Below are 17,878 nucleotides of genomic sequence, written 5' to 3'. Positions count from 1 at the left end.
GAGAGAGCTCACCTAAGGGGGAGCTCATGCAGACCCTGATGTCAGAGGATTAAAAAAGCATCAGTACTGAACTAGGTGTAAATGCTCAGGTATAAAAGGGACATTGATGGAGGACAGTGAGTCCCTAATTATTGAGAAGTAAACAATTAGTTCTTCTGATATGAAAAGGGGAGATGTGGCAATGTTTGGTCAGAAATCACTTGTTTGTAAACATTTTCCAATGTAAATGTTCAAGTCAAGATGAGGTCATGATGTCAGGCTCAAAGTGTGCAAAAATTCTGGTCAGTTTCATATGGAGTGTTTCCAGAAGAATTAAGTATCAACAGTACTGTCTATACAGGCTCTACAATTCGTAATTCATAAGTACTGTTAATTAAAGCAATCCAAACAGCAATATTCCCCTTTGTAGATACCAATAAAAAACAGAACATTCTAGTGAAAGTTACATCTGAGGTGCAATGGGAAAGCCTTTAAGCCAAAGAAAAGGCTGGAAGGCAAACACTAGTGAACATGATGAGATTTTTATCATTCTGTCATAATTCTAGTTTTACAAATCATACCTCACCACAGTGTTTTTTGGCCACTTCTTCTAGGCGGGACTTTAACAAATTAACACTTTCATTTGACAGACCTTTGGCATTCTTTAATTCTATTTCAGGGACTCTGGAAAAGAAAAAAAAAAAGAGTTACTCTAAAAAGTACAGATTGTTTGCATTGTTTGCATTAATATTTGCTAATTTTCAAGCTTGGAGCCTGGGGTTTCCGTAAAGGGGTTTTCCTCACTTGTGAACTTCTTTGTACCCCTAGGAACATTTCCTTTCATCTCAAAAGGATTTCAACTTTACCCCAGCAACTCTGTTGACACAGCACTCAACATGAAGTCACCTGCAGCCTGTAGGGCAGAAATGTGCTGGCCAGGCGTCAGCGTGGGCTTTCGAGTGCCCTGCTCCCCAAGAGGACCAGACTTACTGGGGCTCAATCAGGTGTCTCTCCCAACTCCTCTGTCTCTGATTTCAGCTTTATAATCTGATTCAAATTTCTAACATCAACTACTATTTACTGCGTTCTAAAAAATCACTCCAGCTCTGTGGGTGATTTTAGCCTAGTAACTTCACCATGCACTCCCTTTTATAATCCTCGATTCTGGCTTGCCCTCAATATCAGCGAACTCTTGACAGCTCACCCACAAGGGTCTAAACACTCTGTGATCATCTGTCTCTCCTAGCATAAAGCAGGATAAGAATAACTATGTGTGAGATGGAGGCACAGTGTTCCATCTAGTACTCCTACAACAGGCTGTGTCCCAGGAACTCACTCTGCTATAAATGAGCTCACTCACTCATGTCATGCACACTCTGCAAACTCTGCTATTCCAAGGATGCCTACCACATGCTCTTCTTCATCTTTATAGGGCACAACTAATAGTCAACACCTTCTACCCAAGGAAAATACAATCAGCCCTCCCTTGGGGTTCCTCTTATTTCCAACCACAACACATCCAATAACAACTCTTGAGATTAAGTAGGCTTTATTTAATTTTACAGATGAGAAAATGATTCATCCCTTCCCACCAAGCATTTCTGAGTAATTCATGGCATTTTACCTTGGTGAAGCCTTTACTATTCACTTATCTATGCATTCCCTCAATGCTTCATTATGACATTACTACAGTCATCGTCGACCTGGATAGATGGAAATCTTAGAGAAAGTCTACGTCAGGTCCATTTAATCCAGGATTCTCTTTCTCACAGTGGTATAAAGGACTATTTTGCAGGAAAGGAAAGTTTTCCTGCATGATATTATCTCAAAAGATAGGAATGTTTCCCCAAGTCAAGACTTAGATAATTAAAAAAAAAATCAAGCAGTCACTATAGAGCAATATTAACAGAGTAGTGAAAAATTCATCTGCAACACTAATTAAACACTGTAAAATTTCCAGTGTTCTCTTCATGCCCTTGGTACATAATTCATAAGTTTATGTAGCTGATATTACAATGTTTACTTTTTAACTTTTGTAAACTGTTTTTGCATGCTGTTTCTTAAATGATATTTTTACCAAATCGACACATCAAGATTTAGCTGATGAGTTCTCTAACATAGTGGCTCTCAACCAGGGGTAATTATGTTCCCCCTCCAAGGTGACATCAGTCAATGTCAAGAAGGCAAAGAAGCTCTGTGCCCCTCTACATATTTCTTGCCTAAGCATCTCTTCCATCTGGCCAGTCCTGAGTTGTATCTTTGATAATAAACCAGTAACAGTAAGTGAAGTGCCCTCCTGAGTTCTGTAAACTGTTCTAGCAAATTATCAAACCTGGGGCAGGGTGGGGGGAGGGTGTCACAGGAACGTGCAAATTTATAGCCAGTTGATCAGAAGTACTGGGACTTGCAACTGGCATCCACGTCTCATCATGGGACTAAACCCCCAACTCAGCTATCAAGAACTATGGACAGTTAGTGTCATAACTGAACTGAATTGTTCAGATACCCAGTTGGTGTCAGAAAAGATACCACCTATTTGGTGTCAGGAAAGATAAGACCTAGAGAGGCACTGTCTTATTTTTCTTTCATAAAATTAATTACCTTTCAATTAATGCATAAATTAACTTTCTGAATATCTACTATATTCTACTCTAGGCACAGAGGTTGGGCTAAAATTGGGTTACTAACTTCAGGGAGCTCATCTTGACCTACCTGTATTTTCATAAACTCCATCACCTCTTAAGGTAACAAATTCCATACATTTACCACCCACTGGGTAAGGCAGTACATCCTTTTACTTGTCACTTTCCTTCACTGGCTTCCTGCACAACAAGCTCAATCAAAAAAACATCATCCAGGCCAAATCTGCTTTTCTGCATGGAATGTCTGGGAAAAGATTACATGGAATATGCATGGTACTTGAAGAATACTTGAGGCTTGACAGCTAATGCTTTTGTTTTACTACTGGATCTGAACCCAAGGGGGTATTACCTTCAGGGGGAGTTTAGAAATACATAAGGCTTTTGGCTGTCTCACTGACTGGAAAACTCTTTAAGCATTAATGGGTAGAGGCCAGTGATGTTACACGCCCTGCCATCTTCCTGACCCTGAAAGAGGGCGACTAAATCATTTTCTGCTTGGAAGTCAAGGTCCCACTAGGCTCGGAAGGCTACTCTAAGTCCTAATGTAAACTGTACTTTAAAACTAAGTACACAAGGCTTTTATAGTCACTGCACCTTTATCTTCTTTCCCCTAAATTGTTCCTCTTCCTAGTCTGTGGAAAATTAAACAAACAAAAGTTAACATAACAGAAGAAGCAAACATTAGTCATGGAGCAAACACTGCCACCCATAGAGACTATTAACTAGAAGCCAACCTAACAGGAGACAGGCTTCATGAAAACATCCATTGCTGATGTAGTTCTGATGAATTGCAAGTGATAGGAAATAAAATTTTAAATGGAATGGGGGCCAGAAGGAAAAAATACCATTGACTTCAACCTGTTCCTTTGTTTTCAAAACAGAGAACTGAAATCACATCAAAGCTATTTATAAACAGACTTCCCTGGTGACTCAGACCAGGGAAGAAAAGAATCTGCCAGCAATGCAGGAGTCCTGGGTTTGATCCCTGGGTTGGGAAGATCCCCTAGAGAAGGGAATGGCAACCCACTCCAGTATTCTTGCCTCGGTAATTCCATGAACAGAAGAGCCTGGTGGGCTACAGTCCATGGGGTTGCAAGAGTTGGACATGACTGAGAGACTAACACACACATTTATAAATGAACTCACACATCTGGATAGGTGGGTGGGCATTTCACTCTCAAATCCACTTTCACGTACACTTCTTCACCAGTCAGGCCTTGAGGGTACAGAACTAAATTGATTTCAGGAGGCTCTTTGACCTAAAAGAGAAAAAGAAAATCTTTTTTTTTTCTCTCTAGAGAGCCAGTCATTAACGATTAAGATAATTATTTCAGCTCAAAAGTTCTACTTTTTAAATATTACACACAGTTTTATTTTATAAAACTGTGCTTTGGTCACATTTTCCTAAAGCATGGTTTAAAAACAAAACTTGTGCCAGAGAGAGTACATTTTCCTTTTCAGTTTTCTACGGAGTGACCTGAAATGTCCCACGCAGCCTCCATTTATTCAAGTAAGTGGCTGCTGCCCTAGAGACTGAGAGCACAGGGGCAAATCTGGACAGACAGGAAGCCAACTAGCTGACACAAAACACAGGACATGTAAGTATTTCCAAATAGTGACCAGTGCTGTAAAGAAAGCAAAGCTGAGCCATGGAACAGAGTGGTGGAGGAGGAGAAGGTATTCAGACAGGTGGGTCAGAGAAGGCCTACTGACACTTCAAATACTGAGACAACGCGTGAAAATCTTGACAAGGAGAAATCTGATAGCTCTTCTAAAACTGTGTATGCTTTCAACCAACTGTTTTTCCCCAAATAACTAAATATTCCATTATCCTTTATTTATATATGCTCTTCCCAAAAAGGATTTGAGGCAGTTTATATAATTTATAAACATAAACCTACCAACTCTGTGAGGTAGGTGTCATCTCCACTTTACAGACAAGGCGGTTCAGGCTCAAAGTTTCTTCCCCACAAACACACAGCGGCAAGGCTGGACTTCAAATCCAACTAAGACACCCAAACCTGTGTCTTCCCCATCAGCCCTCCCTTGTTAACGCCAATCCTCAGTTGTCGGATTGCTAGAGTAAGGAGTTGCAAGGAGTTGAAGCTTGCCTTTGCCTTGGAATGTCAAGGCAGCCAGGGCAAAAAGAGAAATGTGGCATTATCAGAAAAGAGAAAGCATAAAAAGTCTTCCAAGGGTGACAAAGTATTGAGGAACATTAAATTCTGACAGAACATGAACCTTACATGTGGCACTCTGAAGTATACAATCAGCTGTGTATATAAAATACATAAGCTCAGTTTTCATTTATAATAATCCTTGATTTTTTAAAAAAAGCTACTGTAAAAATTCAGTCTGTGTTGGTGGCAAAGGACAGAGAAGAAGGTAGATTTGAGATAAAGCTGATAGCGAGACTGGGCCCTGAGAGAGGAAACCAGAAGTCTAGTGTCTGGTAGATCTCTAGCTCCTTGATGCAGAGCAGGATGAGGAAAGAAGACCTCCGCTGAGAGGAGACACGAGGACTGCAGATGGCCTTGCCAGGAGCAGACCCTGGCACGAGAGGAGTGGGTGCTGGGTGAGGATGAGGTCACAGCAGGTCTATGACAACTCTTTCAAGGAGGTGTGGGTTCGGGTTAAATTAAAGGGACAGAGAGTGGGGCCACAGACGGGGTGGGGGGTGAAATCAAGGGATAATTTTATTTTGTTCTGTTTAAAGATGGGAGATACTACAGAGTGTGAGGATGTTGATGGAAATATTATGGAAGAGCGGGAAGGAGACCAAATTAGGATCTGAAGTTGATGGATCCTGGGCAGAAGAGAAACAGGCTAGATTGATTGGAGGAGGGGCTTTCCTTCTAGAATGACAGGAAGATGTGAGGGGGAAAAAAAAAAAGCAAGTAGAGGAGGCTTTCCTCTGAGGATCCTCACAGGAGCGAGAATGAAACTGAACCTGTTAGATTCCCAGTTTCCTGTTTCCTCTTCAATCAAGACACGCTGGCTGTTATCTGCTGTAAAGCAGATACAGATCATATCAGACAGAATTTAACAGGGCAAGCATTTATTTGCTAAAAGCAGCAAAAACACCAATTCTCACTTGCTAAGAAGGAAAGGACAAACTATTACCTTTACCAGTCTCCTAAATAGCCTCACTTCTGGAAAAGCTTTTCACTATGGAAATTTTCAAACAAAGCTGATAATGATAGAATGAACTTCATGTACTTACCAGCCAGTTTCAATAATGACCCATTTATGGCCAATCTTGTGTATCTATATGTGCCCTGTCCCCAAGTGCCACACTGGATCATTCTGAAGTAAATCCTATCAACCAGTCTTTGCCTGTGTTATTATTATTCTCTTCCCAACATCAATCCAATGAAGTAGAAAAAGGTATATATCTCCATTTTAGAGATGTAAAAACTAAAGAGAAAGGCTAATTAGACAGACTCAAAATTTTACCAATGCTTCCTCCACCAGGTCGAATCTTAAGAAATTTTTCATCTCATAGGCCACAAATTTTAGAGAGATACTATGTCGCCCAAGAAAATACTTTTTTGCTCCCTCTCTACTGTAGATACCACTTTAGAAAATAGAGAATATTTTAGTACCAAAAGTAGGAGAAAAGTACAAAAACAGAATAAAGTGTAGTCAATTTAGCTTATATTACTATATCTTTACATATACATTATTCTGCCTTTCATTTTCTAATTTGGCTGAAGACCAACGAAAACTATATTTTAGAATGCAGATGGGGAAACTGCTGTAAATCCATACTGACCCACATAGCTTAAAGAGTCAAAATAAATATGAAAGTAAGAATATATATATACACACATATATACATATCTGTAACTGAGTCACTTTGTTGTAAGGCAGAAATTAACACAACATTGCTAATCAACTATACTTTTATAAATTAAAAAAAAATGGAAAATGCCATACAGATAATCTTCTTAAAGTAAAATATCCAAGACCCTGCAGGCCCAAGGTAAAGAGGTGGAAGCCAAGGTGTTAAAACACAAGCAGAGTATTTGGAGCAATAGCAGATTTTCTGTTTTGCAGCAACAACATTGCAGTAGTCATCTATAAATGAAAGGAGCAAGAGTCACCTAACTACTAATATATAAGCAAGTTGTGTAAATAGAAACTACGAATGCAAACCAAGGGATGAACATTCCCGGGCTCGGTATAGAGAAAAACTTGTAACAAATAGACAACATATGCCACATGAAGGGGGTTATCTCTGCACACATATGATAACAAATTTGGTTTAGCATTCCCTTTTCTCTTTCTGCAGGAAGTGCAGCATGTATCTGAATGTAACTGACCTTCTCAGGAAAAGGTACAGGGAAGCCCACAGTTTATGTCTGGAGTCACTAGAACAGAAGCCAGCTTCAGAAAAGAGAGGCCACTGGGAGACTACACATTTTGAAGATATTCTTTAAGAAGTGAAAGTAAAAGTAGCTCAGTCGTGTCTGACTCTTTGTGATCCCATGGACTATACAGTCTACAGAATTCTCCAGGCCAGAATACTAGAGTGGGTAGCCTTTCCCTTCTCCAGGGGATCATTCCCAACCCAGGTCTCCCACATTGCAGGTGGATTCCTAACCAGCTGAGCCCCAAGGGAAGCCCAAGAATACTGGAGTGGGTAGCCTATCCCTTTCCAGCGGATCTTCCCGATCCAGGAATCGAACCAGGGTCATCCTGCATTGCAGGCGGATTCTTTACCAACTGAGCTATCAGGGAAGCCCATACCATTCTTTACTAAAGGGGATGCTTAAGGTGATGCTTAAGAAGGAACAATTAATCAAGGTAAAGACACCTGGCAGTAATCAGGGAAGGAGGTCTCTCTCAGTCACAAGGGGACCACCAGGCAGAACATCAGTATATAAAACAATGGCCTAAAAGAGTGGTTAGGATCCTGCAAACATTCCCCGGCTGACCCAGCCTTAGAACAAATGCAGGTCTAGTGTTCTAGTTACTTCCATCACACAGCAACACTAGCAGGACATCGGTGATAAAAGTGGTGAGCCCAGATAATGCCAAAGCAATCTTAATGCCAAAGCAAACTCTGAGGAAAGAGGAAAGAGTTCGGATACAAAGTGAAGACACTCCTGGACGCATAAAGGTTTCAGTTTTAGGAAATGCATGAGTCCAGTTATGGTGGTTTGGATGAAGGAACAGACCTATGGATGCTGATGAACGACGTATGCTGGACAAAAATCTAACAACTTGTCTGGTTCTGAGTACCAAGGGAGACCAACCCAAAGAGCAGGACATTGAAGCTACCAGGTGACTAGCTACTTCTAAAGCTTTCGTCTTTGGCTGACAGCTTCACTGGACCAGAATGATATTTCTCTTCACGAAGCATACACTCTGGGGTACTGTTTCCCCAATATCTACTCTCCTTTTATTTCTTTGTAAAAGAATTCTCAATTTTTTTTAGCTGAATACGTTTCCCCAACCCGTCTGCAGCTCAGTGTAGCTACTGGATTAATTTAAAGCCAATAATATGAAAGACTCATTTGAAAAGACCCTGATGCTGGGAAAGATTGAAGGTGGGAGGAGAAGGGGACGACAGAGGATGAGATGGTTGGATGGCATCGCCGACTGAATGGACATGAGTTTGAGTAAACTCCAAGAGTTGGTGATGGACAGGGAGGCCTGGCGTGCTGCAGTCCATGGGGTCACAAAGAGTCAGATACGCCTGAGAGACTGAACTGAACTGAACTGAATATGAAAGAACTGTAAGATGCAATTTCCAGGAAGTGACCTCTATTAAAAGAAAGGGATGAAGCTTTTTCATCCCTTTCTCCTTCCAGCTGGCTGGAATGCAGACGTGATGACTGGAGGTCAGACAGCCATTTCAGACCATGCAGGGGCAGTAAGGTTGGTAGAACAGTAATTCAGAAAAAGCCCACAGCTCCAGACTTTTACATATAAAAACAGACTTTGTTATTTAAAGTTTTCTGTCATATGTAGCTAAACTTAATTTTAACCAGCACAGGCTCACTGGGAAAAAAAAATGACAGTCAGGGAACAGTGCTTTCAGAGGTAAGAACAGAAAATTCACCAGGCTTTTCTCAAGCAAACTGAGAGGCTCTCCTACAAGTAAAGAGGCTCTTATGCAAAACATGTTTAGGATACCAAGCATTAGCTCATATTAGGATATTCAAGGATTCCTGAAACTGAACAGGATTTCATTAAAAAGTTCAACAACCAAGATGTATTAAAGATTAAGACTGGGTAGGGCATCTTCCATGCCTTTAGAAGAGACAAACTGTCATTAGAATTTAATGTTGATAAAATCTTTGATTTAACCTGCACAAAGAAATAATGAATTCCTGGAAAAAAAAATCTGTAGACAGAAAAATACATAGTAAAGGGTAAACAAATTGTTTTGAGAGCATGGAACGAGAGGAAAGCAATGCAGAATGTATTGCTACAAAATATACAAAATTCTACATGAGGAAAAAGATTTATTTTGAAGATTGAAAATATAAGTGACAGGAAGCAGTCATGGAAAGAAGGCCACATTATAATAAAACATGAGTAAAACACTTTTCAGTGAGATCAAGAAGTTGGATACTCATCTGAAGTATAACACTATACATGTACTCAGTTGCTCAGCTGTGTCTGACTCTTTGCAACTCCTGGTACTATAGTCCACCAGGCTCTTCTGTTGATGGAATCTTCCAGGCAAGAATACTTGAGTGGGTTGCCATTTCCTTCTCCAGGGGTTCTTCTTGACCCAGGGATCAAACACATATCTCCTGCACTGGCAGGCAGATTCTTTACCACTGGGCCACATGGGAAGCCCTTTAATACTACAAAACGTCAAAAAAATCCTCAAGGTATAAAACGTGAATGAGTAATACAAACTCAGTCCTAAAATATGAAAGGTAATACTCTAGACTAATTACCACCAGAGTTAAAAAAAAGACATTAGCTTTTCAAGAAATAAACCCCAAGTATATTACTACATCCACAGGACTAGCAACACTGACCTGGGGGACCCTCTTTTCAGCACAGTGCACACCACCTTGAGAAGTGCCCAGCCAATGCCAGCAGAAACCCCAGTTTCTCAGTCTCAATATGCTTTTCTTGGGTACCTCCTCACACTCACCGCAAAATAAACTGGTATAAGCATGTGTCTATTTCTGCTAAAAGTACCATAATGAAGGATGTGCGTGTACTCAGTCGTGTCTGAGTCTTGGCAACCCCATGGACTATAGCCCACCAGGCTCCTCTGTCCATGGGATTTTTTAAGCAAGAATTCTGGAGTGGGTTGCCATTTCTTCCTGTAGGGGATCTTCCAGACCCAGGGATCAAACCCTCGTGTTCTGGGTCTCCTGCATTGCTGGTAGATTCTTTACCTGCTGAGCCACAAGACTATTAAAAAGAATTTTATTGCCCATTCCACATAGGAGCACAACTTTTGGTTCCAAGGCATGAGGGTTAGTGACAGCCTGTGATTAAAATTCACTGGTTTACAAGATGAGCAGCAGAGTGAGGACAAGGTTTGGGAAATTAATTAAAAATACTAACACAAGAGGGAGAAGGATGGACTGGGAATTTGGGGTTAGTAGATACAAACTATTACATAAACAACAAGGTCCTACTTAGCACAATGAACTATATCCAACTTCCTACGATAAACCATAATGGAAAAGAATATTGAAAAAAGACTGTATCTATGTGTAAAACTAAGTCACTCTGGTGCACAGCAGAGACTGGCACAACATTATAAATCAACTATACTTAAAAAAAAGAAAAACTCACACAATTTTCAATTAACCACATAAATACACTGAACCATACACTTAAAAATTAAGTTACTACATTTATGTTATGTATTTTATTCCACAAGCATATAAAACAAGCTACACAATTCAAACCACTTTCAGGTGTTTGGTCTAGAATTGTTATCTAGACCCTGCTAGTCAAATCCCCCTTAAATTTTGATGACAAGACTTGGTTCAGCATGGCCCCATGTTTATTACTTGCTTCTGTTCTCATATCCTGTAATGTAGGAAAGAAATTAGTCTGCGTAAAAAAAACAACAAATCTAGAAATAAAGTAACATGTGAAAGCTAGATAAGCTGGGCAAGTCTTTAGTTTTAAGTCTGTAAAGATGTCAAAAACAAAATAATAATGATAGTAAAAGCTCTCAGTCACTTTCTGTAACCGACCTTATAAAAATCACCAAGCTCATTCATTTATCTTCTGTTCTCAAGCATTTGCCTATTTGTCAAATGGCCAAGCACAAAAAAACAACAAACTGCTAGATTCCTTAAAGTTTAATAACTCTGACTCCATTTTAAACAAACACTAAAATATTCAAATCTGAGTTCTCCCCAAATTAAATACAGGTAATATAAGTGGAGGTGATGAATAGATTCAAGGGACTAGATCTGGTAGACAGAATGCCTGAAGAACTACGGACAGAGGTTTGTAAAGTTGTTTAGGAGACGATGACCAAAACCATCCCCAAGATAAAGAAATTCAAGAAGCCAAAGTGGTTGTCTGAGAAGGCCTTACAAGTTGCTGAGAAAAGAAGAGAAATGAAAGGCAAAGGAGAAAAGGAAAGATACGCCCAACTGAAGCAGAGTTCCAGAGAACAGCAAGGAGAGAGAGATAAGAAAGCCTTCTTAACTGACTAATGCAAAGAAATAGAGGAAAACAATAGAATGGGAAAGACTAGAGATCTATGAGAAAATTGGAGATACCAAGGGAACATTTCACGCAAAGATAGGCACAAGAAAGGACAAAAATGGCAAGAACGTAACAGAAGCAGAAGAGATTAAGAAAAGGTGGCAAGAATACACAGAAGAACTGTACAAAAAAGGTCTTAATGACCCAGATAACCATGATGGTGTGTTCACTTACCTAGAGCCAGACATCCTGGAGTGTGAAGTCAATTGGGCCTTAGGAAGCATTACTAAACAAAGCTAGTGGAAGTGACAGAATTCCAGCTAAGCTATTTCAAATCCTAAAAGATGATGCTGTTAAAGTGCTGCACTCATTACACCAGCAAACTTGGGAAATTCAGCAGTGGCCACAGGACTGGAAAAGGTCAGTTTTCATTCCAATTCCAAAGAAAGGGACTGCTGAAGAATGTTCAAATTACCATACAAAAGCACTCATTTCACATCCCAGCAAGATCATGCTCAAAATCCTTCAAGCTAGGCTTCAGTAGTACATGAACCGGGAACTTCTAGATGTACAAGTGGATTTGGAAACAGAAGAACCAGAGATCAAATTGTCAACATATGCTGGACATAGAAGAAGCAAGAGAATTCCAAATAAACATCTACTTCTGCTTCACTGACTATGCTAAAGCCTTTGACTATGTGGATCACAACAAACTGTGGAATATTCTTAATGAGATGGGAATATCCCTGAGAAACCTGTCTGCAGGACAAAAAGCAATAGTTAGAACTGGACATGGAACAAAGGACTGGTTCAAAATTGGGAAAGAAGAACGTCAAGGCTTCTATATTGTTACCCTGCTTATTTAACTTATATGCAGAGTACATCATGCAAAATGCCAGGCTGGATGAAGCACAAGCTGGAATCAAGACTGCCGGCAGAGGCAGAAATACCAACAACCTCAGATATGCAGATGACACCACTTTAATGGCAGAAAGTGAAGAGGAACTACAGAGCCTCTTGATGAAGGTGAAAAAGGAGACTGAAAAATCTGGCTTAAAACTCAACATCCACAAAACCAAGATCATGCCATTTGGTCCGATGTCTTCATGTCAAATAGATGAGGAAACTGTGAAAACAGTGTCAGATTTCATTTTTTTGGGCTCCAAAATCACTGCAGATGGTGACTGAAGCCATGAAATTAAAAGACGCTTGCTCCTTGGAAGAATAGGTATGAAAAACCTAGACAGTGTATTAAAAAGCAGAGACATCACTTTGCCAACAAAGTTCCATCTAGTCAAAACTATGGTTTTTCCAGTGGTCACGTATGGATGTGAGTGCTAGATAATAAAAAAGGCTGATCACCTAACAATTGTTGCTTTCTAACTGTGGTGCTGGAGAAGACTCTTGAGAGTCCCTTGAACCGCAAGATTAAACCAGTCAATCCTTAAGGAAATCAATCCTGAATATTCATTGAAAGGACTGATGCTGAAGCTGAAGCTCCAATACTTTGGCTACCTGATGCGAAGAACTGACTAACCGGAAAAGACCCTGATGCTAGGAAAGAATGAAGATGGGAGGAGAAGGGGGTAACAGAGGATGAGATGGTTGGATGACATCACTGACTCAATGGACACGAGTTTGAGCAAACTCAGGGAAACAGTGAAGGACAGAGAAGCCTGGCATGCTGCAGTTCATGGAGTCACAAAGAGTCAGACAGGACTTAGTGACTGCACAACAATAACAACATTATTACAGTAAAAATGCCAGTGTAATTTTTTAACCAGGCAAGCTGACTCTAAAGTTCATAATGAAAAACCAAAGTAAAATTAGTCAGGAATATTCTGTAAATGATGACTACATTAAATACTAAGGCTGATTATAAATCTACAGTAATGAAAGCAATATGGTCACAGAACCTAAATAGATTTCTGGGATAGAGTGTCAAGAAATACACCCCAATACAGTTGGGAATGGAAGTGGGGTCCCCTGCTTTGCAGGCAGATTCTTTACCAGCTGAGCAACTAGGGAAGCATATATTAAGCAAACAACCAAACAAAAATTGAGAGCTGTTTACCAGGCAGTAGGCATGTAGGTGTGAACAACAGTGAGAGACTTTACTTTTCTGGGCTCCAAAATCACTGCAGATGGTGACTGCAGCCATGAAATTAAAAGATGCTTGCTCCTTGGAAGAAAAACTATGACCAAACTAGACAGCATATTAAAAAGCAGAGACATTACTTTGCCAACACAGGTCCATCTAGTCAAAGTTATGGTATTTCCAGTAGTCATGTATGGATGTGAGAGCTGGACTATAAAGAAAGCTGAGTGCCGAAGAATTGATGCTTTTGAACTGTGGTGTTGGAGAAGACTCTTGAGAGTCTTTTGGACTGCAAGGAGATCCAACCAGTCCATCCTAAAGGAAATCAGTCCTGAATATTCATTGGAAGGACTAATGCTGAAGCTGAAACTCCAAATCTGTGGCCAACTGATGCAAAAAACCAACTCATTGGAAAAGACCCTGATGCTGGGAAAGATTGAAAGCAGGAGGAGAAGGGGACAACAGAGGATGAGATGGTTGGATGGCATCACCGACGTGATGGACATGAATTTGAGTAGGCTCCAGGAGTTGGTGATGGACAGGGAAGCCTGGCGTGTTGCAGTCCACAGGGTCACAAAGAGTCGGACACGACTGAGTGACTGAACTGAACTAAACTGATCTTTATGAAGCCAGTCTACTCTTATGCAATGCAAAGGTGGCATTTCACATTAGTGGAAAAGATTCATACTCAGAGGTAAGAACTTAAAAAAGTTGAAGGAAGCTTTTAAAAAAGTCATGAAAGATTTAAAAGAAAGCCTTGAAGAATTCATTTTTGGTAACACTGGAGCAGGGAAAAAACAAACCACAGGGACCATGTAACAACAATAAAGAAAAAAAGATCATTTTGACTATACTGACTATAAGTTTTTAAAAATTGCATAAATTACCTAAATATCAAAATGCATAATTGTTAGGGAAAAATATTTTCAATATAATAATCTAAAATGCTAATTTTCTTAACACATAAATTAACATATAAATGGTATGCCTCAAGATATAAATAGCTCTGACAAATGAATGAGAAAATAGACAACAGAGTATAAAAATAAACATCAAAAAGTTCACAGAAAAAAAACCATGGCTTACAGACAAAGGTGGTCCTAATAACTTATAACTAAAGAAGTAAACATGTTTCATCTATTTATTGGCAAAGATGAAAAAGTCGGACGTCTACAATGTTGGTGAAGATGTAGGTAAAGAAGTACTTATACACTACTGGTGGGCCCAGAAACAGAAGCACGGTTTTAGGAGGGGGGTAATAGCTATCAAATTATAAATGAGCAGGCCTTTGGCTGACAGAAAAGTAGCCAAGATAATTAAGTTAACAATACATTTATAACTTCAGAGGAAATTCTATTTTAAACTAGCAGTGAGTGTCCAAACTTTAGTATGTAAAACAATTTTTAGCATGTATTCCCAAAATGTTTCTTTATTAATAATATATATATATGCTACTAAACCAAACTCTACCTTATAATACATCTCCCAAAAAGAAGTTTAAAAAACTTCAGATGTTTAAGAAATTAAAGTTTACACAGGTAAATAATCTTGAGCTGAATTTACTGGCAGCAAATTTGGCCTGAACTGACATGAGTCTATTAATAGTCTTTATACATCTCATTGAGGGTGAACACTTGAATATTCACACGTTTCACTGTGCTTGATTCTGGATGCTGCTCCAGACATTGAGGGAAAGAAAGTGAAGCTGCTCAGTCGTGTCCCACTTTTTGCAACCCCATGGACTGTATAGCCCAGCCTGCTCCTCCGTCCATGGAATTTTCCAGGCAAGAGTACTGGAGTGGGTTGCCATTTCCTTCTCCAGGGGATCTTCCCGACCCAGGGATTGAACCCGGTCTTCCGCACTGCAGGCAGACGCTTTACCATCTGAGCCACCAGGGAAGCCATTGAGGGAGGTACCAGATAAGTATGGAATGTGCACACATGGACATGAACACAAACACTTCTGAATTCTGAAACCTATCAAGCCTCAGGGTTTGGATAAAGGATTGTGGACTTGAATAATCTTCCCCTAAAGACTGGCAAGTAAAAAGTAACTGTTGAATGATTACATTCTTTTCTTTTAACTTTTTTAAACTTTTTTTTAACTGAAGTATAGTTGATTTACAATGTTGTGTTAATTTCTGCTGTATAGCCGAGTGACTCAGTTATATACATATATATACTCTTTATATTCTTTTTCATTATGTTTTATCCCAGGATACTGAATAGAGTTCCCTGTGCTATACAGGAGGAGTTTGTTGTTTATCCATTCTGTATGTAATAGTTTGCATCTACTAACCCCAAACTCCTAGTTTACCCCTTCCCCATCCCCTCCCTCTTGGCAACCACAAGTCTGTTCTTCATGTTGAATGACTACCTTCTGATTCATCCTTATGACTACCAATTAGCTGCTTGTGGGCCTAGCAAAGTGTTAAGGATATTTGCCCATGTACCTCAGGGTACAGCTATCTGAATTCTTCTACCTGCCTGTTACAGTCTTGGTTTTATTTACTATACTATCCTGTTATAAAATCCACCAGCCATAAATTGAGATTATCAGTATCCCCACAAGCAGTTCCTTGTTCTTTTCTGTTTTCTTGCAGTCTTAGGACCATATAATTAAGCTGTGTAAACTAAATACACTGTCTCTGAATGAAGTCTTAGGAGCTTTGTATTGAGTCCCAGTGTATACTTTGTGATACATATTTTAGTTACACTTCCTGGTTCTCAAGGGAACTGAGAAGTTACCAGATCACCAGAAAGTTACCTTATTATTTTAAGTATGTATAAGGGGAATATTAACATTTCTACTCTTTCAGTCTTAATTCTTGAAATTAAGTACTAGGAAAGCTCACTCCCTGAAGGATGAGGATTTGGTTTGGTTTGTGCTGGACTATACTCTGAACACCTGGAAGGAACACATTGGGTGAGAGGGAGAATGTTTTGCCCTGACAGCTCCAGAAGATCCTAGATCTTGAGCAAATCCTGCATGTGCTGATAAAGTGCATGTTGTAAAATGCCAAGACTTAAAGGCAGATGAAGAAAGGTACTACTTTTTAAAAAATACTATAGATAACAATAGTTTGGTAGATAATGCTTCAAGGATGAGGGAAAAAACTGTATCAGCAGCTTGAAATGTGCCTTAACTTATTTCCAGACAAAAGAAAAAGAAAGAAAGAAAAGAAGCCAAATGCCATTTTAAAAGGTTTGGACTCAGCACACTCCCTCTTCATTACAGCTAAGAAGAATATATTCCATACTCTTGAAGGAAAGGCACAGAGGAAAGTTCCTCCACACCGCACAACACAGTGAGGGATGCCAGAGGAGTACAGGGTAATTACACGGCTAACAGTTCTCAAGACATACCGGAGGGTGAGACTTCTGAGTAAGGACAGCAATAAGATCTGTGCAAGAGCCCTCAAAGCGTTCCCAAAGTTGCAATGGGTCCGCATGAATGCGCTGTTGTATCAAACCCAAGGAGAAAAGACAGTAAGGAGGCAGGTATGTTATGGAACGTCAGGGGGAATAAGAAGCAAGGCCAGGTAAGACGGGAGCCGATTTAGGGGAAAGGCTGTAAGAGTCCCAGGCAGGGGTTCTGAAGACCCGCCTTGCGGCTGCGGGTGCAAGGACAAAAAGTGAGCGCGGGTGGACTGTGAGGGATGAAAGGACTCCAGAACCCGAAGTTGGGGTCTGGTGTTCGCTTCCGGCAAGGCCGCGCCAAGGGAGGCTGGGCCGCAGCACGCCAGCCCCGACCAGACATGCCAAGTTCCTACCCGTCCGCGCGCGTCCGGCCGCAGGTCCTGGAAGTCGGCGCCATAGATGGCCTCCAGGGCCTGCAGCTCGTGGTCTTGTCGTTGCGGGTAGCTCTCCGGCGGCTCGTCCCGGCCACGTCCGGGGGCCCCGCGGCCCCCGGCCATAGCAGTGCGGTGAGCCAGGAAGAAGGGCCTTGCGGTAGCGGGTGGGCCCCAGGCTCCACTCCGGGGGCGGGATCGTGGGCGGGGCTTCTAGCCGGGGCGGGCCTGGGGTGAGGCTCCGAAGCGGAGGCGGGGTCAGGGATGAGGTTAGGGGCTCTACGCTAGCGAGAAAGATCGGAGCAGGAGCTCCACGCCCGGAGTGGGCGTGTGGGCCGGGCGCTGAGTCGGGGGCTCGGTCAGAGTTGGGGTGGGTCCCTCCGGCACGAAGACTAATCTAGTACTGCTGTGTGCTGTGTGCTCACAGTCGTGTCCGACTCTTTGCGACCCCATGGACTGTAGCCCACCAGGCTCCTCTGTCCATGGGATTCTCCAGACAAGAATACTGGAGTGGGTTGCCATTTCCTTCTCCAAGCTAGTCCTGTTAGCGCGCTAACAGCTGTGGTGTGTGAGCGAACCTGCGGGAGTTTGGCCTACATTTTTCCGGGGGAACCTGAGCGGAGGAACTTGCAGGAACAAGAGATCAGATTAATCAGAATGGAATGATAATGCCAAAGGGTATGGTTTTCACGAAATAAGTCTCTAACAGAAGTGGC

At 41.0% G+C, this 17,878-nt stretch overlaps 1 protein-coding gene across 3 annotated transcripts in view; it reads right to left on the bottom strand.

Annotated features, from left to right (window-relative positions):
- The window catches only part of EIF2AK4 (eukaryotic translation initiation factor 2 alpha kinase 4), a 98,339-nt gene extending 80,963 nt beyond the window's left edge, over window positions 1–17,376 (bottom strand). The window contains exons 1-3 of one of the 3 annotated variants that reach the window (XM_055537349.1): window positions 17,145–17,376; window positions 3,768–3,880; window positions 561–663 (exon numbers count right to left, since the gene is read on the bottom strand). In XM_055537349.1, coding sequence (XP_055393324.1) covers window positions 561–663; window positions 3,768–3,880; window positions 17,145–17,288 — 360 coding nt within the window. In that variant the 5' untranslated portion in view covers window positions 17,289–17,376. Of the gene's footprint in view, window positions 1–560; window positions 664–3,767; window positions 3,881–4,522; window positions 4,666–17,144 lie in introns of those variants that run through there. The other 2 variants (XM_055537351.1, XM_055537350.1) reach the window with 2 other exon arrangements.
- Between the last annotated feature and the right edge of the window lie 502 nt (window positions 17,377–17,878).

This window comes from Bubalus kerabau, chromosome 10, assembly GCF_029407905.1.
Source record: "Bubalus kerabau isolate K-KA32 ecotype Philippines breed swamp buffalo chromosome 10, PCC_UOA_SB_1v2, whole genome shotgun sequence".
Taxonomy (NCBI): domain Eukaryota; kingdom Metazoa; phylum Chordata; class Mammalia; order Artiodactyla; family Bovidae; genus Bubalus; species Bubalus kerabau.
The sequence above is the reverse complement of the archived record's forward strand: the minus strand, read 5'-3'. Positions and strand labels throughout refer to the sequence as shown.